The 26,851-nt window shown below is 37.8% G+C and overlaps 1 protein-coding gene and 1 long non-coding RNA gene across 6 annotated transcripts in view; one reads left to right on the top strand and one right to left on the bottom strand.

The window, feature by feature from the left end:
• Window positions 1–26,851, bottom strand: part of LOC309639455 — a 177,860-nt gene that overhangs the window by 71,211 nt on the left and 79,798 nt on the right. The window lies entirely within an intron of this gene.
• The window catches only part of ARK2N (arkadia (RNF111) N-terminal like PKA signaling regulator 2N), a 77,244-nt gene that overhangs the window by 24,707 nt on the left and 25,686 nt on the right, over window positions 1–26,851 (top strand). For 4 of the 5 annotated variants that reach the window (XM_082416644.1, XM_082416643.1, XM_082416642.1 and 1 more), the window contains exon 2: window positions 11,175–11,959. In XM_082416644.1, coding sequence (XP_082272770.1) covers window positions 11,245–11,959 — 715 coding nt within the window. In that variant the 5' untranslated portion in view covers window positions 11,175–11,244. Of the gene's footprint in view, window positions 1–11,174; window positions 11,960–20,775; window positions 24,690–26,851 lie in introns of those variants that run through there. The other variant, XM_082416645.1, reaches the window with a different exon arrangement.

Genomic DNA, 26,851 nt, shown 5'->3' with positions numbered 1-26,851 from the left:
TTGAGATTCGTTGAGCTTCTTGGATGTGTGGAATAATGTTTTTCATCAAATTTAGAGGAGGTTTTGAGCTATTATGTTTTAATATATCTTTTCTATCTTTTTCTTACTCTCTTTATGGGATTCCTATTGCACACACGTTGGCATTCTTGATGTCCCATAAGTTTCTGAGGCTCTGTTCATTTTTCTTTAATCTTTTTTATTCTTCAAATCGTGTAATTCCTTTTGAGCTCTCATCATATTCACTGATTTTTTAAAAAATTTATTTATTTATTTATATTTTTGGCTGTGTTAGGTCTCTGTTGCTGTGCGTGGACTTTTTAGTTGTGGCGAGCAGGCTCTAGAGCGCAGGCTCAGTAGTTGTGGCGCACGGGCTTAGTTGCTCTGCGGCATGTGGGATCTTCCTGGACCAGTGCTTGAACCCGTGTCCCCTGCATTGGCAGGCGGATTCTTAACCACTGCACCACCAGGGAAGCCCCTCACTGATTCTTTATTCTTCCATCTTGAATCTGCTGTTGAGCCCTTCTAGTGAATTTTTCCTTTCAAATGGACAAAATGTCCATTTGGTTCTCTTTCAATGACTTGTCTTATTGAGGTTCTCTGTTTGTGGAATCATTGTCATCATACTTTCCTGTAATTTTTTAAAATAAATTTATTTATTTTATTTATTTATTTTTGACTGCATTGGGTCTTCATTGCTGCGCGTGGGCTTTCTCTAGTTGCGGCGAGCGGGAGCTACTTTTTGTTGTGGTGCGTGGGCTTCTCATTGCGGTGGCTTCTCGTTGCGGAGCATGGGCTCTAGGAGCGTGGGCTTCAGTAGTTGCGGCACGCGGGTTCAGTTGCTCTGCGGCATGTGGGATCTTCCTGGACCAGGGCTCGAACCCATGTCCCCTGCATTGGCAGGTGGATTCTTAACCACTGCGCCACTAGGGAAGCCCCTTCCCTGTAATTTTTAAATCATATTTTTCTTTAATTCTTTGAACATATTTGAAATAACTTTTGAAGCCTTTGTCTGCTAAGTCCAACATCTGGGGACACTCATTTTTCTAGTGACTTTTTTTTTTTTTTTTTTAAGGCTGCACCACGCTGCTTGCAGGATCTCAGTTCCCCAACCAGGGATCAAATCCGGCCAGCAGTGAAAGCACCGAGTCCTAACCACTAGACCACCAGGGAATTCCCTCTAGTGACTTTTTATCTCCAGTGTATGGGGCACATTTCCTGTTTCTTTGAAAGTCTCTTCATTTTTTGTTGAAAACTGGACATTTTAGATAATATTGTAGCAACTTTGGATTCTGATTGTTTTTCTCTTTGAAAATGTTGCTATCTCTTTGTTTAGATAACTGGGGTAAATTTGTGAAATCTGTCTCTCCTGCAGTGTGTTGTTGCTTATGTCTCTGCTTTCTTGTTTTTGTTTTTTCCTGTTTAAAATTTACAGCCTGGCCTTTTAGTGGTTGCTCTTGTCCTTTCTAGCATAGCTTATTGGCCAGCTAATGCTTGGGCAGAGTTGTGCTCAAACACCTAATTCCAGGAAGGATTTTTTTTCTTTACTGATGGATCTGTATGTGGTTGGGGGAGTGCATTTTAAAGTTCAGGCCATTTTCAAGTCTGCCTGGGCTTTTACTTTCTGTTGGACCCTTTGGCATCTCCTCTGCATAATCATGCAGCCTCAGCCAAGAATATGCTGGACTCATTTATCACTACATCCTCAGGTTAGTAGAACCCATTACTGCCCTGCTTGCCTGCTGCTGAGATTGTCACTTGCACCTACAATGCCCAGGGCATAGTGTGGCCATCCACTCCAAACTGAATGAGGCCCCTTTGTTAGTGCAAACTGGCAGATCCTCAGGGCATGCCCCATCTCAATCGGTAGAACCTACTGAGCTGGGAGGTGGGGGGAAATGGGAGCAGCCTCAGGCAAGACAGATTTTCACTGTTCTTAATTGAAATTTTGCAGGTTTTCAAGCATCAACACTTTGGTTTGTGTATGCTTTTTGAGTGACTTCCAGAGCACTGAATTGGCTGTTTCTGTCAATTTTGTCTTGCTTTATAGTTTTATTTTGGGGAGATTTGCTGACCCCATCACTTGCACATAGCCAGAAGTCTTGCCCTAACAATACTTATGAAACTCTGTACTCATAATCCATCACATCTCTTTCACACAGAGGTAACCACTGTCCTGATATCTTGGTAACAATTACCTTGCTTTTTAAAGTAGTTTTATTGCACAACTAAGTATCCATATATAATATGTCATTTCAGTTTGTCTAATTTTGCACTTTATATATTGAATTATACTGTAAGTTTTTTTTGCAATTTCCTTTTTTATTTTTTTGCTTACTGTTGTTTTTGATATTCATCCATGCTGATATAGTTGTGTAGTGGTCTTTTATTTGTTTCACTGCTATATATGCTCCTTCATTGGAGGAATTTACCACAATTTATTTTACCGTTCTGTTGTTAATAAATGTTTGGTTTTTGTTTTGTCTATCACAAAACAGTGCTTTTATGACACATATGTTTCTCTAGACAGTGTTTTTCAAGCTTCAGGTTGCCAACTATTAGTTGTGAAATCATTTTACTGAGTCATGACCAGCACCAAATTTTTTAACTATATAGAATGGAAAGAAAATATCTGAGTGCTTTACATAAGTTTTTTGTTTCATGAATATCACAAGAAGCTCCAGACTTCTTAGTCACCCCGTTTCCTGCACTCTAATCTCCAGAAAGCACTGCACATTCCCTGTTCTGTTTCTTCCCCTCCGTCTTCAGCTTCCTTCCACTTTGGTTTATCATCAGCAAAGTCACCAATATTCTCAACCTCCTCTCTGAACTTTCCCTTTATCTTCTGATACTAATAACAGTCTGGCTTTCCCCTGAGGGCACTGCTTCACCTTGCAAGGGGTGGCTGTGCTTTCTTTTTTGTTTTTGTTTTTTAAAAAATATATTTTATTTATTTATTTTGGCTGTGCCGGGTCTTTGTTGCGGCTGGGGGATCATTTAGTTGGCGGCATGTGGGCTGGGCACGCGGACTTCTTAGTTGCGGCATGCATGTGGGATCTAGTTCCCTGACCAGGGACTGAACCCGGGGCCTCTGCATTGGGAGCGTGGAGTCTTAACCACTGTGCCACCAGGGAAGTCCCGCCACTGACCCCTTATATTGTGATGATTTTTGTTTCTTGCTTAGTGTCATTTTGTCCATTATTACTTTTGTCTTAATTCTTGGTCATTTCAATATACGCACAGATGCTTCTTCTGACACTGCCCACTCAGTTCCCATAATGGTTTTGTTCTCTTCCCTACCTCAGCCACGTATTTCCATAGTCATACTCTAACCTATGTTTCTCGAACTGTCTGTTGTAAAGGGCCATTATATTTTTATTTACAATCCATCGTTGGTGGATTTTTTGGGCAAAATACAGTCAAAATCAGATACTAGGAAATCGAAATGCTCTTTGGTTGTCAGGACAATATCAAATTGCTGTAAATTTCTAATTACTCTTAATTTCTACACTTCCCTCATTGCAGGCAGTCATTCAAGGATAGCACTTTGAGTGCTATTTTAGATCTTGTTAGTTACCAGTAACTGCAACCCTTCTGTAATCTCAGTTTCATTCACAGTGCTCTACCACCTTCTATCTTTCCAGTTCAGTGTATACCCTTACTCCACTGGGATGTCCATTCTATTGGTCCTACCACATTTTCACTACCCTATACCTTCTTAATGTGATCATTTAAATCATATTCTTGTACACACTTGCTTTTTCTTGCTTTGTTCTACTTGCTTGGCAAAACTACAGTTCAGGTTAAATCCAGCGTCTACCTCCTCTGCACTTGGACTTATACAGCTGAACTTGAAAGGAGGAGACACATCCATGTATACCAGTTGCACTTTAAATTCATGGCTATAGCCCTTAGAGTGGGCCCTTATTATTGTCTGGAAATCATATACTGTACTTGCCTAGTTTCTTCACTTTCTCACTATTGTTTCACACTTGGTCCTCTGATCAGCCTCACCACCATCTTACTTATCCTCACTCTTAACTGATGACCTTGCTTTCTACTTTCTTGAGAAACTTGTAGTCAGAAGAAAACTTCCACAGATTCCCATTATGTTTATCTTTGGGCCATGCAAGATTAGAATGACACCTTTTGTTTTGATGATAATTTTTGCATTAAGGTCTCTTTAAAAAAAAAATTAATTAATTAATTAATTTTTGGCTATGTTGGGTCTTCGTTTCTGTGGGAGGGCTTTCTCTAGTTGTGGCAAGTGGGGGGCCACTCTTCATCGCGGTGCGCGGGCCTCTCACTGTCGCGGCCTCTCTTGTTGCGGAGCACAGGCTCCAGACGCGCAGGCTCAGTAGTTGTGGCTCAAGGGCCTAGTTGCTCCGCGGCATGTGGGATCTTCCCAGACCAGGGCTCGAACCCGCATCCCCTGCATGGGCAGGCAGATTCTCAACCACTGCGCCGCCAGGGAAGCCCTAAGGTCTCTTTTGCCTGTTAATCATACAGACAAATCAGTTGGGGGGGGGGGAGTGGTTATATAATTTTCTGTTATTTTCCTTTAAACCTTTGTATGTCCTTACGTATGGGGGATGGACATTAAACAATGACACAATTACTTAACTACAGTTATGCAAAGTGTCCTGAAGGAAAATAGGTGTGTAATATGTATATAACAGGGATCTTTTTTTTTTTTTTTTTTTTTTCAGTTGCTTAAAATAACAGAACTTTTTTTTTTTTTTTTTTTTTTTTTAACATCTTTATTGAAGTATAATTGCCTTACAATGGTGTGTTAGCTTCTGCTTTATAACAAAGTGAATCAGTTATACATATACAATATGTTCCCATTTCTCTTCCCTCTTGCATCTCCCTCCCTCCCACCCTCCCCATCCCATCCCTCTAGATGGTCACAAAGCACCGAGCTGATCTCCCTTATAACAGGGATCTTATTAGTCTGTAAGGTACCCACGCTACCCCCAAGGAAGCAGTGTTTATTCTGATAACCTGCAAAGAGTAGCCAGCAAGAGGTCTGGCACAAAATGAGTGTGAAAGGCCAGAGATCTGAAAAAATTGTTTTTGTGACAGTTTTTGTAGCTAAAGAGAGCTAGGGTGTGAGTGGCCCAAGATGAAACTAGAGATGTGGACAGAGGTTTTGAGCGGGGAAGAGCAATCACATTTTACCTCAAGTTTCTGTTAATGGTTTCTACATAGTTTAGAAATTGAGTATTGTGAATTCTTTTTAACCCTGTGTAAATCATTGTACTTAGCAGTTTTATTCTTTGTCAGATTTTCTGTAGCGTATGTTAAACCCTTTTCCATTTTTCACAAACCCCCAAACCTGCCTTATTTTTCACCTTGTATTATGCTTTGCTGACCAAGAAGGAGGTCTGATATGATACAAACTCCCTCCAGATTTTCCCAGTAGCCTAATTTACTCTTATACTTACCACTTCCTTATCTCCTCAGAGCAGGCAGTGTACTGCTTCCTTACCATGGTTTAACTTTTCTTCCTGTCCTCAAATTCTGTTGTTTTAGTTTCTTAATTATTACAGGACTAATAAAACGCTGCATTTTCATTGTCCAGAATTGACAGCCAGGTTTTGAAAATTATTGCATGTAATTCTTTTTTTCTCTTTTTCCCTGCGTTGGGTCTTCATTGCTGTGGCGGGCTTTCTCTGGTTGCGGCTAGTGGGGGCTACTCTCCTTTGCGGAGCATGGGTTCTAGTCATGCAGGCTTCAGTAGTTGTGGCACGTGGGCCCTGGAGTGTGTGGGCTTCAGCAGTTGTGGTGCGTGGGCTCAGTAGTTGTGGTGCATGGGCTTTGGGGGGCGCAGGCTTCAGTAGTTGTGGCTCGTGGGCTCTAGAGCTCAGGCTCAGTAGTTGTGGCTCACGGGCTTTAGAGAGCAGGCTCAGTAGTTGTGGCGCACGGGCTTAGTTGCTCCGCGGCCTGTGGGATCTTTCCAGATCAGGGATCGAACCTGTGTCCCCTGCATTGGCAGGCGGATTCATAACCACTGCGCCACCAGGGAAGTCTGCATATAATTCTTTTAAAGGGAGAGAGAAAAACATCAGATAAAGCTCAAGTTGCCTTTTTTTTTTTTAAATTAAGTTATTTATTTTTGGCTGCATCGGGTCTTAGTTACTGCATGCGGGCTTTTCTCTAGTTGCGGCGAGCAGGGTGCTACTCTTTGTTGTGGTACGCAGGCTTCTCACTGAGGTGGCTTCTCTTGCTGCAGAGCACGGGCTCTAGGTGCACGGGCTTCAGTAGTTGTGGCTCACGGGCTCCAGAGCGCAGACTCAGTAGTTGTGGCGCATGGGCCCGGTTGCTCCGCGGCATGTGGGATCTTCCCGGACCAGGGCTCGAACCCGTGTACCCTACATTGGCAGGCAGATTCTCAACCACTGCGCCACCAGGGAAGCCCTCAAGTTGCCTTTAACTACTCTCTCCTCTTGGTCAACCCCCACCCCCAACCTTATAGGACATTTTAAAAATACTTAACAGAAAGTATGTGAAGTCTTAAAAAAAATACTTTCTCATATAAACATGTCATATTTGCCTTGTAAAGGTATTGTTCTGCCTGTTCTATGGAGAACAGGTTGGTGGGTAGGAGCAAGACTGAATATAGAGAGACAGGAGTTGACTCTCAGTCATTCCATTGAAAAATAAGTGATGGAGGTTGTGTTTAGAGTGGTTGACAGTGGAGATAGAGAATAGTGGACAAGCTAGAAATCTAAGGACATAGGATTGATAGGAATTAGTGATTGATGGGATGCAATGAGGAAAGGAGAAGGCATTGTCAAGTATAACCCTTAGGTTTTTGACATGAACAACTGAGATAATAGTAGTGCTATTAACTGAGCTAGGGAAAGCTAGAGAAGGAGCAGAGTGGGGTAGTTCAAAGATTGATGTGGTGAATTGGTTGTCTGTGAATCTAAATGACATCAAGTGGATATTTGAGTGGACTGGTATAGAGCTCAGAGAAAGTCTAAGTTGGAGAAACAAAATCACTAGGATAGGGATGGTAGTGGAAACTGTGAGTGGAGAATAGATCACTTTGGTGGGTGGGAAGAAGACGTAGCCCAAGGACTAACTACTGAGGGGTTTGGTAGAGTGTTAAGCCTACAAAGTAGGCTGAGAAAGAGCAGCCAGAAGAATAGGGAAACCTGGAAGCCAAAGAAAGACAGTTTAAGGAGGAGAAAGTGTGGTTAGGCATAGAATGCTGCTTAGACATTCAGTAAGATGAAGGCCAAACTCTGTCTGTTGGATTTAGAGATATGGGAGTCATCAATGACCCTGGTAAGAACTGTGTTACCAGTTTGATAGATGTAGATGTCAGGTGGGATTTGGTTGGAGAGGGAGTGTGAGAGGTAAGAAAATAGAGGAAGGGAGGTTAGACAACTCTCTTAATAAGGGTGGCTGTGAAAGAAGAGAATAGTACCCGGAGGAGGAGATGTGAGGTTGAAGTAGCAGATAGAAGGAGGATTTAAAAAATTTTTTAATGAATGAGTGAGTGAATGAATGAATGAATGGATGGTCTAGATGAATGTGAGAGGTTGATGAGTGCCAAGAAATAATCAATAATGTAAGGTTCTAGGGAGATGAGGGGATGAGTTGTACTAACATATACATGTACACATATATACATATACACAGAAGGGGATTGCCTTTAGATTGGAGGGAAGAACAGCATGGCAGGAAATGCTGTTCTAATAGGATAAATGCTATCTTGTATATTTCATACTTGAATGTAAATTCACTGTGAACATTAAACCAGAGGGTTGAGAGACTTTTATCTCAAGGATGCAGCTCCCATTTGATAGTTTTATCATTTCTACTGCCAACTACATTTGACTACCTCTACCAGGAACATCCCACTTTTCCCCCTGATCAAAAACAATATATGCAGTACATAATCTGATTGTTTGGGAAGATTAATCTGTACTTCATTTTTATTCCATTGCAGGGAGTTTTGTCAGAGCTTGTATTTCTATTTCCTGTGACTTTTTTTTTTTCTTGTGTTTTATGAATTACAACAAAATTCCACTATGGGGGGAAATTCTAATAGAATTCACTGACTAAATTTGACCTAAATAGTAGTTGCTGTCCTGAGCAGAAAAAAACACAACTCCTTTTTTCTTCAGAAGACTTTTATGTTAGAATGGAGTTTTGAATAGGTAATAACTTATACGGGATACAGAATTCAAGAGGTACAAAACTATATACAGTAAAAAGTCTTTGACTCCTGTTCTTTCATTCACTCGCTTTCCTTGCCAAGGCAGCTGGTGTTACCATTTTCTTAAGTATCCGCCTAGAGATTTCTGTGCATCTATAGACAAACTCATATATAATTTTGTTCTTTATTGACACAAACGGTATAATGTATCTTTTTTGTTCATTTAACATTGTGTTGGAAATTGCTCCATATTAGTATATGGAGAACCTTTTCATTCTTTTTTGCCACATAGTATGGGCATACCATGATGAGCTAACTGATGTCCTATTTATGGTTGATGCCAGTGTTTGTGATTGATATGGGCATATTTAAGTGGTTTTGACTGCAATACTGGTTGTTTTTTAGGCAGCAGAAGTCACTGTAAATCTCAACACTTAAATTTAAGGAAGTTGAAAGGTAATCGATTGACGTGTCATATTGAAAGACATTGATAATTGTCATGTTTTCTTAAAGGAAAAACAGACTAGATTCGTTTGTGCTACCCACATAATTTATTTAGTTGAAGAAACAAGAGTTTTAAGGATCATTTTAACAAATTTTTCATTGGAGTACATTTCTCAGACATTTCAGCTTTAAGAAAAATTTTATTCCAGAATATAACTTCATTCTCTACAAAAGAATCAACTCTCATGTTTATTCAGTTAGAAAATCTGTTTTATTCCTCATACCTGGGGGTATTGCATATCTACGAATATTTTATTTCCTGTTTTTTTTTTTTTTTGTTGTCAGCATGCTTTATTTAAGACACTGGCAGTTTGTTGGTTTAACTTTTACTCCGTCTGTTGGCTTTCAGTGGTGTTCCATTCCTTTTGGAATGGTGTTTGGAATGACGTTTATGCTTATTTTCTTTTAGCTCAAAAATTAGTAATGGTACAAATACGCTTATGAAATAGACTACACATGGGATTTTTTTTTCCCCCTTAATTTTATTTATTTATTTATTTATGTCTGCTTGGGTCTTCGTTGCTTCGTGCGGGCTTTCTCTAGTTGCGGCGACTGGGGGCTACTCTTCGTTGTGGTGTGCAGGCTTCTCACTGCGGTGGCTTCTCTTGTTGCAGAGCACGGGCTCTAGGTGCACGGGCTTCAGTTGTGGCTCGGGGGCTCTAGAGCGCAGGCTCAGTAGTTGTGGCACACGGGCTTAGTTGCTCCGTGGCACGTGGAATCTTCCCGGACCAGGGCTCGAACCCGTTTCCCCTGCATTGGCAGGCGGATTCTTTATTTATTTATTTATTTATTTATTTATGGCTGTGCTGGGTCTTCGTTTCTGTGCGAGGGCTTTCTCCAGTTGCGGCAAGTGGGGGCCACTCTTCATCGTGGTGCGCGGGCCTCTCACTATCACAGCCTCTCTCGTTGCGGAGCACAGGCTCCAGACGCACAGGCTCAGTAATTGTGGCTCACGGGCCTAGCTGCTCTGCGGCATGCGGGATCCTCCCAGACCAGGGCTCGAACCCGTGTCCCCTGCATTGGCAGGCAGACTCTCAACCACTGTGCCACCAGGGAAGCCCGGCAGGCGGATTCTTAATCACTGCGCCACCAGGGAAGCTCCATGAGATTGTTTTTAACTTAATGTTTCCAGTGGCCATGAATGTTCTGGTTTTCATGAATGTGTTAAGGAAACTTCATCAGAATGCCTGTTTTATCAGCAGCTGAGAACAGGACCTGAAAAAAACCCAGATATATAGAACATTTATGTTTATAGTATGCAAAAATGTAGGCTTGTCATGTTAGATCAATAAAAGGATTTTTCAGATATCTTCTAGTTGCTGTCTATCATATAGTGAACTATTAAGTAACTTGATGGAATGAAGTGACGGAGATGTCTTATTGTACCTTACTGACATACCATCTAGCTTAATGTTTGTGTCTGTCTGTGACTTATGGCACATTATGGTCATTGCCTTCTTTAACATCAGTTGTTCAGGGTGAGGTATTTACTTGCTTTGCACATTGTTAGCATCCTCTTAAAAAACCACCAGTTTGCACTGCATAGGTCACAACTCTTGTGGTTAAAGATTATGTCCTGTTTCTCTGTGATTAAGTGGAGTTGTAGCACACACAGTGGGGGAAGGATATTAGGTTCTAAAGTTAGCATAGGAGGTGGAGAATGTGTGTAGGGGGTTTTCTTTTTTTTTTTTTTGGGGGGGGGTTTTCTTTTAAACCCCTTAAGTCATTCACAGAATAGAGAGTATTAGGTTTTCTGGGTTCACAAAGTAGTTAATCTATATTTAGTGGCTATTGTTTATGAAACAAAACATATGTTTAAACATTAGACTCATCATATTCAGCATGATGAGAGGTTTCTGGGAATTAGGAAGAACTGAGGAAACAGCAGATTCAGGTTTTTCTTCTTAATGCCCCTCTAGAGCAACTCCTATTGAGAGGAATGACAGCTTTGATGCATGTAATTACTTTTGTTGCTCACTTGCCAAATGCACGTAATTGATGGGTTTTTTCTTCCCTTTAACATAAGTGTACATTTGATGTCACTCCACTGTAACTCACTCCCTTGCTTCCTTTCTTTGAGGATTTGAATGTAAAAGTAATCATTCCAGTTCACTTGTTGTAGACCAGTTTTTTTTGAGCATTCTTTTTCATTTATATTAAAGTTAACATACATGCTAACTATATCAAAGTTTTGAGGATCCTTTTCTTGAACAGTTTAAATAAAGTTTTAAAGTTGAAAATCCTTGTTTGGTTGCTTGCTGGTCTTGCAAGTTCAGTAATAGAAGATTAATATTGTGCCATTTTTAGTAGCTGTGTATGCCACTATTTTGGTCGTATTAAGTCCTCTGAATTTGACTGTTGTTCAAGCAAATAATAGATACATGTATTTTAAAGGCCTATATGATGGTAACTTTTGCTGCCCACTTAGAAAGGTAGGAATGTTGTGTTGATTAAATAATCTGCCATTTCTGTTTATTGATTTTTGTGTGTTTTTGTACAGGTTGCTTTCCCGTTGCATCTTTGACGTAGTTTCCTAGACTCTGCTCCATGATTTAACTTGAAAGTCTGACATGAAGATGGAGGAGGCAGTGGGAAAAGTTGAAGAACTCATTGAGTCTGAAGTCCCACCAAAAACATCTGAACAAGAGACAGCTAAGGAGGAAGATGGATCTGTAGAACTGGAATCTCAAGTTCTGAAAGATGGTGTGGTGGATTCTACAGTTCTTTCTTCAATGCCCTGCTTGTTGATGGAACTGAGAAGGGACTCTTCTGAGTCTCAGTTAGCATCCACGGAGAGTGACAAGCCGACACCTGGCCGAGTTTATGAGAGTGACTCCTCTAACCACTGCATGCTTTCCCCTTCCTCTAGCGGTCACCTGGCCGATTCAGATACACTGTCTTCTGCAGAGGAGAATGAACCCTCCCAGGCAGAAACCGCGGTAGAAGGAGACCCTTCTGGAGTGTCTGGTGCCACAGTTGGGCGCAAGTCTCGCCGCTCCCGATCTGAAAGTGAAACATCCACCATGGCTGCCAAGAAAAACCGGCAATCCAGTGATAAACAGAATGGCCGAGTCGCCAAGGTTAAAGGTCATCGGAGCCAAAAGCACAAGGAGAGAATCAGGCTACTGAGGCAGAAACGGGAGGCTGCTGCACGAAAGAAATACAACTTGTTGCAGGACAGTAGTACCAGTGATAGTGACCTGACTTGTGACTCAAGCACGAGCTCATCAGATGATGATGAAGAAGTTTCAGGGAGCAGCAAGACAATCACTGCAGAGATACCAGGTAGAGGATGTTTTTTAAACTGACTGTAGAGCACCTGATGGCATTTCTCAGCTCTCAGGCTCAGTTAGATGAGTGACACTTGAAAAAATCCAGGAGACCTGCAGCTCTGTGTAAATTTGAAGACTGCAGTGTATTAACAAGACATGGCCAATTTAAAAACCTGTTCTGAGGTTTCCAGTGCACTTTAGCACATCAGCCAAAAAAACACTTAATAATAGGGACAGCATTATTTTTAAGTAATGGAATTTCTCACAAGTTTCTCTCTGTAACACATTACCTGAATTCCCATCATTGCCTTTCTAGCACTACTTAGATTTAACACTCAACTGTTCAGCATTATTACTAAGTACGTTTTCCTCAGGAATAGGCACCTTCCTTTATTATATAGCCACTGCACTCGAGCTTATGGTGTCTGAAATAACATGTTCTACCTTTCGTTAAAGGTTTCTAATAACTATTCCTCCTAAAACAGTAGTTTTATGTGCCCCCCCCAATTCAGTGCATGTTTAGCTAGTTGTCACTTGCATTGAGAGGAATGTTTTTTGCAAAATTTCCCCCTTAACGCCCCCAAGTTTAAAAAGTACAGAAAAATCTGCTGTTCCACCTCTTACTGGTATAAGAGTCTGTAATTTATTACATGTTTGACACATCTGCTTTCTCCATATTACTACGTCTGGTACTGTTGTATGTACTATGAAGGCAGTCTTGAGATTTCATAGTGGAAGAAAGATGAGGTCTGAATGGTTCTTGGGTGAATTCTCGTTATTGAAGAGACTCTTTCAATTAGGAACATTCTGTAAAGTACGTGGCATTTAATAGATCATGACAGCATTATTTATTGCTACGTTAAAGGGGGAAGTTTTGGTTTTCAAAGTTTTATGGGTGACTGTGTTTTTTCCTCCTAGTTTTCTGAAATGGTTCTTTTTCTATACGTCAGCATATTGCTGATATACAAAGAATATTTCAAGAAAAATCATATTGGTTAATTAAACCTATAGCTAACCAAACTTACAGAAACTCAGTAACAATAATGATTTTATAGGTGTTCAACTTAAAATAAAAGCATCATCCATATAGTATATTAAATATGAGTTTTTAACAATCGTTAGAAATGCTTACTGTTTTAATGTCTATTGAATTCCTTTGGTAGTTCCTTATGTTAAAATTACTGGGGGAGGGGATTTAATTGAAGCTCATCAGATGACTGCATGAGAGAAGCAAACTTTGGGGTTGTTCTAAGGCAGGTTCTAGGTGTATTTCAGATTTACATTTAATATTTTAAAGAAAGCTATATTAACACCTATACAATTGTTTATGCAGTCTTATGTCCTGTTCTAATCTATTAAACAGGATCATGATGGATCTCTTGATATAGTGCTTACTTAATCCCACTCACTAAATAGATTTTTATGTAACTGCCCAATACTTTGTCTTTTTATGGAAAGGGAGAAGGTGGGTGAACAAAGTGCTCTTTGAAGATAGACCCCATTGTAGAGGTGGCATGAGAAATATCTTCATGGGCATTCTCCCTGTTTGGCTTAAATAGGTTAGGTGTGCTTTGTTCATATTTTCCAAACCTCTTTGCTAATTGACTACCTTGACCAGTGTCTGAAACTTCTAAAACATCAGTCTTCTGTTTCTTGTCTATTCTGAATTGTATACTAACCAAAACACCAAAGTAAATTATCTGAATCTGTAATTTAGTTTCTGTTGTGCACAACACTTAATAAGTTGGTGGATTTTGAAAATATGTAGAGTTTTCTAAGGTAATCGTGGAGAATCAAATGGGAGGTAAGCTGCAGGGCCACTGTATATAACTGCCTAGGCTGTGCACCACAAAGTTTCAGAAGGCGCTGTACACATAAGGAGCTGTGAATGGTCTTTCCTGGAATTATGCAAAGCAGCAAAGATAGAATATCCTAAGTTTAAATATTAGGAAGTTCACTTCAATTATCCACATTGTTACCCTGAAAAATTTTGACATTTTTCTTTTCTGATGTCATAATTATGTATACCTCAGTTTCTTGAATCACATTATAACTTTGGGGCAGAGGGGATATACTCTACCTTATAGCAAGGCAGTTGTTGAAAAGTTGTATAGATTGTAAAGATAGGATAAATTGTGAACTGACTTAGAACATGAGTGCAACACCATGGACATTCAGGTGAACTTAAACTGGATGTACCTAACAGCGAATCTCTTGGAATTTGAAATTTGAATCCAGCTATTTATACAGAATGGAAACCAAGAGGAAAAGTAAAAACTGAGATTCTTGCTATATGCTTTCATCAAGGTACAACTAATTTAGTAATTCAGAATTGCTGTATTTATAAACTTTTGTTTGGCAGCAGCTTAAACATTGAAGGAATTTTGCTAAATATTCACTTATGCCAAACAGTTGAACAATTAATGCATTTTCTTTTATAGAGTGGAAATAATTAATGCTGCAGACTTATATAGTGCATGGTGATGCTTAATAATTGAGTTTGATATTTGGACAGTAGATGTTTATGAAGTGGTTTTGTTGTTGCTTTAGTTAACAGTTAACTGACAGGCAGCTTAGTATCCACACTAGATCATTCTTTCCTTGAAGTTTTTGAAACTATATTGCTCTTTTAAGAATCTGGAGGTATCATATCAAGATAATTCTGGCAGTTCTTTCATTTGGGGGACTTAGAGATGAGCAAAAATAGAGTATTTTGTAGTGGATATTAACGTGAAAATACTATGTGGTAGTCTTGAGTATTCAAGGCTTTTATTGAGTGTCTCATTTATAGATGATCTTTTTGTATTACTAATCTTCGTACTTTATTATTAGAGCATTATTTCTTCGGGGGTTGAGGGGTCAGTTTTTCTGTAAAATCACTTTGAGACTAGAGCTGTAAAGGCTGCTCTTGCAGGGAGTTTTTTTTTTTTTTTTTTTTTTTTTTTTGGCCATGACACACGGCTTGTGGGATCTTAGTTCCCCGAACAGGGATTGAACCTGGGCCCTCAGCAGTGAAAACTCAGAGCCTTAACAATTGGACTGCCAGGGAATTCCCTGCAGGGAATTTTGATTAAGTGAATGTGAATAAGTCTGTGACATCAGACTTCAGTTCAAAAATTCTCTGAACAGACCAGCTTACATGAATCATTGTAGGTGGGCAGCAGGGAAGAGTTTTTCCAGTGACCGTTGTTTTTCATAAATATTTAGCATAGAATAAACCTCAGGGTAGCTTCATCTTGTCTTGGCTATAATGACCTGCTTTTGTGTGGTTTAATAGTCCACCATGCAAGTGCCCACTCAGACTGAGGTTCCAAAAATAGTATCCACCTTGGTAGGTAAGGGTCAGTTGTCTTGGCTGGTTTGCATTTTAGAAAATCTAATCGATCTTTGTTGGAGAATGTCAGGGAGGCTGTTGAGGACACCTGTTTAAGATCATCTGAATCCTCAATCCATGTGGCCAGGCGCAGCTCAGTCCTACTGAAGCTAGGATCTCAGCACTCACTACTCACCACACACAATTATACAGTGAAATTCCTCATGATAAGCTATCATTTTACCTTACAGTTTTTCTGAGGTAGAGACTTACTACGCTTGATCAATTAACTCTTACTTGGAAATGAAAAAAATTTCTTTAGTAAATCCTTTGTAGGAAATTTTGAAAATAGAAAAATGTGATGTATAAGATTAAAATCCTGCTTTTGTTAACATTTAAGTATATTGCCTTCCATAATATGTAACAAAATTTATCATACTATGTATACTTCTTTCTTTCCCTCTAACATTGCATTTTGAGCCTTTAACCAAAACACAATAGTCTCCCTAAAACCATGTATGGATTTTGAATAATTTAGCTAACTATAAAATAACTTCCCTACTCCTGGCCCTTTAGGCTGTTTTTAGTTTTTGCTATTATGAGGAAGGGTATGAACACTTTAAGGCTCTTGACACATACTGCCAAACTACTTTTTAATACTTTATTAAGTTTATTCCATCCAGGAGCTTGAGTATTTGTTGCATTATATTCTTTCTATTGAGTGTTTATAAAAATGTTGCTGGTTTGATGGATGAATTGTATCTTTGTTTTAATTTGCATTTCTTTGATCACTAATGAAGTTGAAAAATCATATTGGCCATTTGTATTCTTTTGGTAAACAGTCTATTCATGTTCTTTGCACATTTTCCTCTTGCTACACTTGTTTTTTTTAATTGATTTGTGAGGATTCTTAACCTACTGGGGATTGAATTACTTGAAAAATATTATTATTAATTTAAGCAGTAGCAACTCATGGTAGAAGATAAGACCCCCAAACCCATGTTAGGAATTCCATGACCTTTTTCCTATATTGAATATGAAGTGACTAAAAGCCCCATGTCCCCAATTTAAGCCTCTGTAATCTGATTGTATTTTGGTAGCTATTTAGGGGACTCACTAAATACATTGATAACAAGACACTGAGACTGAGTAATCAGTTGAAGACTGCCTGAAAAGTGATTAGTAAATGCAAACAAAGCAGGTAATATCTGTGCAGTTTTCAGTCTGGCTATATGTTAGAATCACTTGTTGGGGAGTGGGAGCATTTAAAACTTATGATGCCCAGACCCCACTGCAGACCAATTAAATCAGAATCTCTGGATCTGACCCAGGCTTCAGCATTTTTCTCCCAGCTTTTTTGAGATACAGCTGACATATAACATTGTGTAAGTTTAAGGTATACAACGTGTTGATTTGATAAATGTATATATTGCGAAATGATTAGCACAGTAGGGTTAGTTAACACGCCTCTCACTTCACATAGTTACAATTTGTGTGTTGGGAAGTTTTAAGATCTGCTCTCTTAGCAACTCTCAAATATACAATACAGTATTGTTAACTATAGCCACCATGCTGTATTACATCCCCAGAACTTACTCATCTTATAATTGGAAGTTTGTCCTATTTGATCACCTTCACTCATCCTTGCTGCACCCCGTACTCTCCACCAAACTGCTCTGTGTTTTTATGAGTTTGGTTTTTTTAAGATTCCACATGCAAGTGAGATCATACAGTATTTGTCTTTCTTGGACTTATTTCACTTAGCATAAAGGCACCAGCATTTTTAAGCTCCCAGGTGATGGCAGTGGGCAGCCAGGCTGAGAACTACGCAGTTAATCAAAGTGATATGTTAAGTCTCCCATAGCTAAAAATCATTGTAAAACTGGTAGTCTGCTTCAGTTAAGTTCTGAACAGTGGCATCTAGTTTTTAAATATGTTATTAGTAATTAATAAACATAAGCACCTTTAAATTTTACTCCATTTAAGTGATTATTTTAAAAGCATGCATTGTTTAAATGTGGTTTTCTCTATGCTACAGTGTCTGGATAATGTTACCTTAAATTTAGAAGCTTTGAAATCTTACTGGTGGGTATCCTTTGGCAATCTCTAACGTTAAAGCACCAAGGTATTATTTTCAGCCTGCTTTTCCTAGCTTATTTCCTAAAGTGAGTGCCTTTAAAAACTTTGTGTATGCAAAAGCATAAGCTTTGCTTTTGATGTCTTTCTCAAAGTAGGATATATTTTAGTGTTAATAAAAGGACATATGTGTGTTTAAGGTGAGAATATGGTCCCTGGTTGTTGTTTGTTTTTTTTAATGTGTTTTTTAGAGCAGTTGTAGGTTCACAGCAAAATTAAGCAGAAGGTGCAGAGATTTCCCACTTATTCCTGTCCTCAATGTGTACAGCCTCTTCCACTATCAACACCCCCACAGAAAGGTACATTTCTTATAATCGATGAACCTAGATTGACATATTATCACTCAGAGTCCACAGTTTCCATTAGGGTTCACACTTGGTGTTGTGCATTCTGTGGGTTTTGACACGTATAATTGGGTCCTCTTTTTAAGACTTCAAAATGTCTTGTTTTCAGTATTTATTGCTGGTAGTCATCTTTATGAGGCTGCAACTTATCTCACTGTCCTTAGCATAAGTATTCTCACACCAGTTTTTTGAATTCAGCTTTTAAATACTCATTTTCCAGTGTTTGTTGAAAAATAAGCAGCACCAGAATCTGAAACATCAAAGTAGTCATATCATTTCCTGTCCTGTACACTTCAGTTTACCCAGCACTTATAATGGGGATAAACTGTTTAAAGAAAGTTTAGTGTTCTTTAAATTCCATTTAGACTTTCCGTAAGCTAAATATGTTACACTTTGGGGAAAGGTATGCCCTCCTTGAGGAAGTTTACTTATAAATAAGGTGGTTTTTTAAAAAATAAATTTATTTTATTAATTTATTTTTGGCTGTGTTGGGGTCTTCGTTACTGCTTGCAGGCTCTCTAGTTGTGGCAAGCGGGGAGGCTACTCTTTGTTGCGATGCGTGGGCTTCTCACTGCGGTGGCTTCTCGTTGCGGAGCACGGGCTCTAGGCACGGGGGCTTCAGTAGTTGTGGCTCATGGGCTCTAGAGTGCGGGCTCAGTAGTTGTGGCGCATGGGCTTAGTTGCTCCGTGGCATGTGGGATCTTCCTGGACCAGGGCTTGAACCCATGTCCCCTGCATTGGCAGGCAGATTCTTAACCACTGTGCCACCAAGGAAGCCCTTGTTTTTTTTTTTTTAATGTGAAGAAAGGGGATGGAATGGAGTAATCAGGGGAGAAGGAATGAAATGAAGTTAGAGGGAAAGTTGATAACAATAAACTTCATGAGGTTTTTGTTTGCTAGGTAGAATTGGGCTAAAAATTTGTCCCATAGTCTTTTAGGCATTGAAAAGAGGTGGCATGACATAAGCAGTTCTCATTTTCTAGGAGAAACACTTCTTTTCTTGATACTGAGACCTGGGAAATTTTTCTTTTGTCTATTCATAAAAAAATCACTGTGAGATAAAGTAAACCATATTTTCAGAAATACCCTGAGATAAATACAACAGAGCATTTCATAGGGTAGTTCTTTTTTTTTTTTTTTTTTAAATTTTATTTATTTATTTATTTATGGCTGTGTATGGGTCTTCGTTTCTGTGCAAGGGCTTTCTCTAGTTGCGGCAAGTGGGGGCCACTCTTCATCGCGGTGCGCGGGCCTCTCAGTATCGCGGCCTCTCCCGTTGCGGAGCACAGGCTCCAGACGCGCAGGCTCAGCAATTGTGGCTCACGGGCTTAGTTGCTCCGCGGCATGTGGGATCCTCCCAGACCAGGGCTCGAACCCGTGTGCCCTGCATTGGCAGGCAGATTCTCAACCACTGCGCCACCAGGGAAGCCCCATAGGGTAGTTCTTTATAAGACTTCTTGGTATAGGTAGATGGTATAAGGCCAAGATTGATTGATTCCATCAGTCATTCATTCAGCAAATATTTGGGCACCTACTATGCGGCATTGGGAATGCAATAGTGAATGAAAAGTCCCTGCCCTCATGAAACTTAATCTTTTCTGAGGAGACAGATAATAAATGAATTCATCATATGCTATCAGGTAGGGATATACACTATGATAATAAAGCAGGATATAAGAGATGAGATAAAGATGGACTAAGGATGGGGTAGAAAAGCTATTTTAGATATTGTAGTCAAGAGTGGTCTGAGGAGGTGACATTTTTAATAGCTCCCTGAAGAAATGAAGAGTTCAGTATAATTAGTTTTATTAGAAACCCGAAGTATATGGGACCCAAACCAAAGCTGATCTGGCCTAGTTCAAGGATAAAACACTGTATGTAGAGGAGCATATCCTAAAACTAGAATCCTATGAAACCACTGTTCTACTTGCTATTAATAGCTGTACACTATTCACACATTTGGAAAGTGCTGGATCATGTGGAAGGAGATTTCTTTACTGCAGGACAACTCGGAGCCGTTAATGTGCTCTCCAAAGTGGGGAGGATATGATTTGTAGTGTATCCCAAACTTAACCACAAAACTTTTTTTTTTTTGAGGCATACCTTTTAGCACCTTGCACAGACCAGGGTTTATAAAAAACTGACCCAGAGGTATACATGGATTATGCATATCCTCTGTGGGTTTTTTTTTTTTTTTAATTTGGCTAAGTCAGGTCTTAGTTGCGGCACATGGGATCTTCGTTGTGGCAAGCGGGATTTTTCCTTTTGGCACTCAGGCTCTAGAGTGCGCAGCCTCAGTAGTTGCAGCATGTGGGCTCTCTGCTTGTGGCGCGTGGGCTCTAGAGCGCGTAGGCTTAGTTGCCCTGCAGCATGTGGGATCTTAGTTCCCCGACCAGGGATCGAACCCATGTCCCTGCATTGGAAGGCAGATTCTTAACCACTGGACCACCAGGGAAGTCCCCTCTATGTGGTTTTTCCATAAGGAAAAAAATTTTTTTAGCTTAAAACAAGAGCATTTGATAAAAATCAATTAGCTGACAATTATTGTATACTGATTTATTATGGGTCAGCTGTCAAAACAACTTTTAGAATTTTAAAGTCATAGTGAAAATATTCAGGGATGCAGTGGTTTTCAATCAAGGCTGTACATTAGAATCACCTGGGGAGCTTAAAACAAAACAAACCTCTAATGTCTGGGAGCCACCTAGGTTTTGGTATTTGTTAAACCATTCCAGGTCTTTATGTTCAGCAAAGGTTGAAAACCACTGTTACAGATTAATAGTTAGTTGTATAGTAACAGAATACACAATCCCCCACAGATTCAGTGAAGCTATGAAAAATGGTAGTATCATGTTTTGTTTCTCAGAATTACCTACTTTTGTTTGGTTAATTAATTTAAGTGCCCCTTATGAGTGCTATACCTATATGGCTGTTCTTAGTAATGCTTATGCCATTTTCCTGAATAAGCATGTCTTAATAAAAATACAGTTTTCTGTTTTAACGATGTTTTATCAAATGGCCTCAATGTCTTTAAAGCTGACTTCAATTGTGCTGGGAGGTCTGAAGGAGCGCCCAGGGAAATTCCAGGATTACTTGACAGGGGTGCTGTGTGTGATAGGTGCTGCATAGGCAGTGTCCTAGAAGAGGCCATGAGCTGTTCTTCCAAGATGCAGAGGCAGAAAGAGGAGAAGTTCCTAGTGTGGATGGAAAAGCTAACTCTACTTGACACTGGCGAAGAGAACAAGCAGCTACTGGAACCCAGGGAACTTAAAATGCAACTAGTTGGCCAAAGAATTTCCCCTGTCACCCAATCAGGTGCTTACATGCAGATGCCTGATTCCCAAGAACTGCCACAGCAGCCCTTTGTGACTTGTCACAGTGTTGACAGTACTTTAGAGTTCTCAAAGACATTACAGTTTTCCAACTAACTTTGCTGAAAATGGGAATATTACAGAACAACCTTTGAATCTATCGCAAAATTGTGTTAACTATCTGCTTTTTGAATTGTGTAAGAAAGAATATGCTTTTGCCCATTGTAAGTTTCTTTTGATGATGTTTTAAAAATTATAATACTAAACCGTTTCTTTTTAAAAAATTAGATATTCAGAACAGAGTTTGATAAATTCTAGCTTGAGTTTTGTTACATGTGGTTGGAACATAGAACCATATTTATACGATGGTAGAAGTGATCCTCATCTTTATGCTTTTTTCATGCAAAAATATAAATAAAATATAAAATAGGGAATCTTAGTGAATCCACGGTAGGTAAGTAGTTAATTCCCTGAGAGTCTCTTAGCATTATTCTCTACAAACACTGTTGACTCCCTTCTGATTCCAATAGGAGGAATGATGTAATTAATCCCACTCTGGAGGTCATGAGTGAATATATTGCATGAACATTTTTATATCATTCTTTCGTATGTCATTTAATGAACTAATTTGTTGCTAGTCTTTAATGAATTATATTAAATAGCCTTTGTATGCAGGAAGAATGAATTACTTTTCGAGCAAATTAATGCTGTGTACCTACTATGCAAGATACTGTAGGGAAAGCGGATTAGAAAGGAGTTTGATTTCATGCATGAGAAAAGTAGTAGTTTTCATTGTTACATAGATAAATTTTTATTTTGAGCTTTAACTTAAAGCTCAGTGCCTGAGCCAATAACCTGGCAGACATCATCCAGTGGAATTGTTTGGTACTCTGATGTAAAGGGTACCTCTAGAGGATACAGATGAAATGGTCACTCTATTAAGGGTGTGTATTGAATGGGTTTTTAAATTACTAGTGACTAAGTGTATTGGCTAATGTACTACCAATTTAATTTTGTTTTCAATCCCTGGACTGAAAATAAATGGCATGTTAAAGAGCCCATGGAGTGTGTCAAAGGGGAGAAAATAGCACAGCATTGAAAGGTTTTGCAACATGATAGATTTTTAATGTGTGGCCTAGGACTGGGAGATACTGGTATTTTATCTTTTCTGGGTTGGTAGGAATATTGTGAGAAAAAGCTAAATTAGGAAGAAAATTTTCAGTAGGAATATATAACTTTGCTAACATTACCTGTTTTCTTTTAATTGTACTTTCTACTGGGTTTACTTATAATAAAAATTTAGTAGTCTTTCCCTTCAAATTTATAACTTAATAGCTTCTCAATATGAGTAAGGTTAATTATTTTAATATTTAATGTAGTTGCAACTTTGGAAAAAATCTAATTCTGTGTTTTGCAAGAGGAAAGATAGGTGGCATATTTGGAGTTTCATGTATAGTTGACACAAGAACAACAGGAGTTTGAACTGCATAGGTCCACTTATATGCAGATTTTTTCACTAAATATGTACTGTAGTTCTGTACGATCTGAGCTTGATTGAATTCGTAGATGCAGAACCACAGACTGTAACACTTTATGTGGATTTTCTTCAACTGTGCAGCGGGTGGGAGCCCCAACCCTTGTGTTGTTCAAGGGTCAACTGTATAAACAATAAAGACCTCTGTTTTATTTCGGTAATTTACCAGTAACTACTCAGAAAAATTGTCACCACTTTTTCTATTTAGTTCTGTATTCAGACATTTATACCTTGTAAATTAACTGTAATAGACTGAGTCAATTTATTTTGCTTTTCTAGTTTTGAAGTGAAAAATGACTATTGTGGTTTTTTTCTTTTTAGAACTTGATATATGAGAATTGGGAGTTTCTCTGAAATGATAGTGCAACACTTGTAAACTACTTCAGCCAATTTTTTTTTTAATTAAGTTTTATGTCAACAGGAAGAACAGATTGGTTTTGGGTGACTGACAGGTTTTTAACTAATCTGTAATCTTTACTTGTAGTTGAGATGTTTTCAGGGAAGTTTGTTCTGTCTTCAACTTCTCCCTGGGATCACAGATTTTACTAGACATGGACTCTTAGATATAAGAAAATGTTAATTTAATTTCAGCATGTTAACATGACTGCTTTTCTATGCATGTATAAACTGCTTCAGGCACTTAACAGGTTTCTTTTTTGTTTCATGATTTAATATTTCATATATTAAGCATGTAGTGGAATGCCTTTTAATTTTAAAATAGAAAATAATTAATGAATCCTTTAAGAATAACATATAGACATATTCCTAGTATTGACTGGGATATATTCTAATTCTTGTTGTTATTAGATAACAGAGTAGGAGGTCTACAGATTTTTTTTGCCTTTTAGAGAAAAATGTGAATTGAATGGAATTATCAAACATAGGTTTTAATAATTGATATTCAAGGTAAAAATAATATTTTGAATATTTGAGAAGGTGTTAATAATTTTGGGAAGCCTTTTCTACATAATTTTGGATAAAGATGTGGAAAGAGAGGTTTTGATGGAAAGAAAAGGAACACCAGAATATATTGATTTAATTCATAGAATATATGCCAAAATATTAAAATTTATTCTGAAGTAAAAATTGACATTTTGTGGTTTGGAGAGTTTAACCTTAAGAATAATTCTATAGCAGAAACATATATACAGATTTCCCCCTGATTTTCAGTTTCTCACAGTGCCTTGAAAATGTGTCGTTGTCTTAAAGAGTATTGTTTTGAAAAACAGTAGTTTTTTTTATATGAGCTGTGCTTTAAAGTGATTGATTATACCTTTTCCAGATTGCACAATTTAAAAATTCTTCTTTCAGAAAAATTTGTTTTTTGTATTTTGGACAAAGAAGTATTAAGTATTTGAAGTAGTTTTAATAGTTTTTAAAAAACTTGACTGCTGTTGTGGATTGTTGAATTCTCTTTCACTGAGGCAAAGTCTGTATTCCTAAGATTATAGTACTTATACGTACTAATACAAAGAAGTGGGAATTATTTTTGGATTATGTGGTGGCATTTTTATGTAGGTATTGTTTTAGAAGTGCCTAGTGGTCTTCCCTTAACTTCCCTTTAATTCCCTTAATTTTCCTAGAATTTTAAGAAGGGTAAGAAATATATCCTGTTTGGACTTTCTGTAGTGTATAAAGGGCTAATGCTGGACAGAAACTTCTTTCAACTTATAGCATTAATCTAGACATGGTCCAAATGCTTTTTATTTAAGAATATAATCCCGTATCTGGATTATGTCATCTCTAATGGGTACATATGGAATTTAGTTGCTGGTATTTAAAAGGGGGGGGGCAGTGAAAATAAATGTGTTTTCTAATAATCTGTCTATAGACTGTTTTCTGCCTAGTTTATACTAGTTCAGTGTTCTAGGACGTTAGATTCCTAATCATTTTAAGAGAATTTAATCAGCAAGTTAGAATTATCAGGTTATTCGAGCCACTCATTAGATGATAACTTTTAATTATATTGATGTGTACTTTGTGTGCTTATTAAAACTTGAGTGTAATAAGAGCTCAAATAAAATTTTAATTTAGAACACAGTTCAGTAAAATTAAAATCTTAAAACAATATTTTGCATGAAGTGTTTCTTTTGTTTTTTTTTTTAATTTAGAATAAAGGTTCTGTCATTTTGGGACTCCAAGAGAAAAGCCTGTTTTTTGTTACCAAGTCAAAGGAATAAGCCTAGTCTCAAGAGGGTATGTTTGTGCACGTGCTCGTGTATGTGTACCCACCTTCAGAATTTTGAAATAATTAATTCTGTATTTTTATTAATGTTATAGTTGGCAGGTTGCTGGAGACATAACTATGCAATAGTCTACAGGGATTTTAATGGATTCAGGTCATTAATATATCCATTTATTGCTTCCTAAATGTGTGTTAAAAAAAAGTTGCCCACATACTAGTTAGGGTGATAAAGTTAGAGGGAAAATCAAGTAAAGGTTTGGACTGCTTATTTGTTTCATTAGCCGACTGAGTAAAAGAATATACATGAACTAGTTTATTTTGCATCACTGCTTTTGTCATTCCTTAGTGTTAGGTATATTTAACAGCAGAGACTCTGGTCTCTGGGTCAAGGTATAGCTCAATTTAATTAGATTTATTACTTAAAATTTGTATGCAAGTCAGAATATTAGAAATGAAGTCATTTTAAATGTATTAAATCTGCTGTTAATGAAAGAAATGCTATAGTGATTCCTTTTGTTGAGCAAAACAAAGCACCCAGATTGATATTACTGATAATTTTCATTTTTAATATACAGCTAAATTTGCCTGATGGTACAGTTATATGAAAATTATAGGAAAGATGGTGAGTAGACTTCATGCTATGTATCATCATTTGTTAAGAGTAACATATTACAGGCAAGTTATTTCACAGAAGGTGACTTTTAAAAATAATTACCTGTTATATTTTGTTTAACTTGTATTGATTTCCTCTCTTCCGTTTGTATTATTTAAACAGTACAGTGAGGGCACAATGAAACAGATTTTGTGGAGTTCCACATGTCAGAAAATACAGTATCAAAACAATTTTAGCAAATTTATTAAACTGAAAATTTATTAATTTATATTAAATTTGTTCTAATAAAAATTGTTCTCAAAGAATAATTTTCAAAATCTTCTCTAAAAATGGTGTATATGCCCTCAATCATTGTACAGATAAGAAACTTGTCTTTTTAATTTGTCTAGAACAGTTGTATGAGTACATTAATTGTAATCAACGTGAGTAACTTCCGAGTTCTATACTTTTCATTTTTTTTCTTGATTTCTGTTTTTAATTTCTCTGAAGTTTAGGAAAGTTAGTGGGGATTGAAACCAAACTGTTAGTTTACTAGTAATGAGTAGATCTTTTCATGGTATCTTAAATTACTACAACTTAAAGTAGAAGATATCCTAAGAAATGAAGGAATAATAATCCACGAGGAAATGTATTCTTTGGTAATGAAGGTATTCATATTATAACTTTAAGATTTGGGAAGAATGTTATCAAATTACTGTGATTTTAATTTTTATTGCATTTTCTTTATATCTTTTACCTATCTCTGCATTTGAAGTGTATCAACTAACCTAGATAAATAAAAATTTTAAAAAAGAAATGTTTCTTGTTACTCTATTTAGGATCATATTACATTAGTTATAGTGATTCCCTGCCAGTTAATTAATTCACATTAGGTGTTCCTGAGTCAGGAAACCTGCTTTTCCATAAGAAATGAATGGCATTAGTTTGTAGGTATCACTAATAATAGATTTTACATGATGTTTTTCGGATAATTTTCAGGTTTTTTTGTAGTTGGTATATCAAAAAAGAAAATAACAAAATACCAGTGTTAACATAAAAGGTGGAGATTCTTCTCTTTTATATGTCCTTCTAAGTTATCCTATTAAAAATTGAGGAATATTTAGAAAATATCAAAATTTAGACTACATTGAGGAATAATCAAAAAGCCGGAATGGATGTGTCTTTTGCAGGGTACGTAGACATGAGGATGTAGCTAAAGTCATATCTAATTTTCATCTTCTTCCTTCGTGTATGTAGTGCAGATATTTTAGTTTTGTTCTCTATAGATCTGAATCCTCAAAGCAGTAGGTTGTGGATTTGTCCCTGAAATACAAAGATAAATTGAAAGATGGTGACCTCTTCAAGTGCCCTGTTTTCTGTATTTAATCTTGAATATTTCCTTTTACCTCTTCTTTGATACTTTCAAAGTTAACTCTTCATCAGTATCATAGGTAACTTTTCTGGGTGGGCAAAATGACCTGTTTTTTGTC

Source organism: Balaenoptera physalus, assembly GCF_965194825.1.
Source record: "Balaenoptera physalus genome assembly, chromosome: 12".
Lineage (NCBI taxonomy): Eukaryota > Metazoa > Chordata > Mammalia > Artiodactyla > Balaenopteridae > Balaenoptera > Balaenoptera physalus.
The sequence above is the reverse complement of the archived record's forward strand: the minus strand, read 5'-3'. Positions and strand labels throughout refer to the sequence as shown.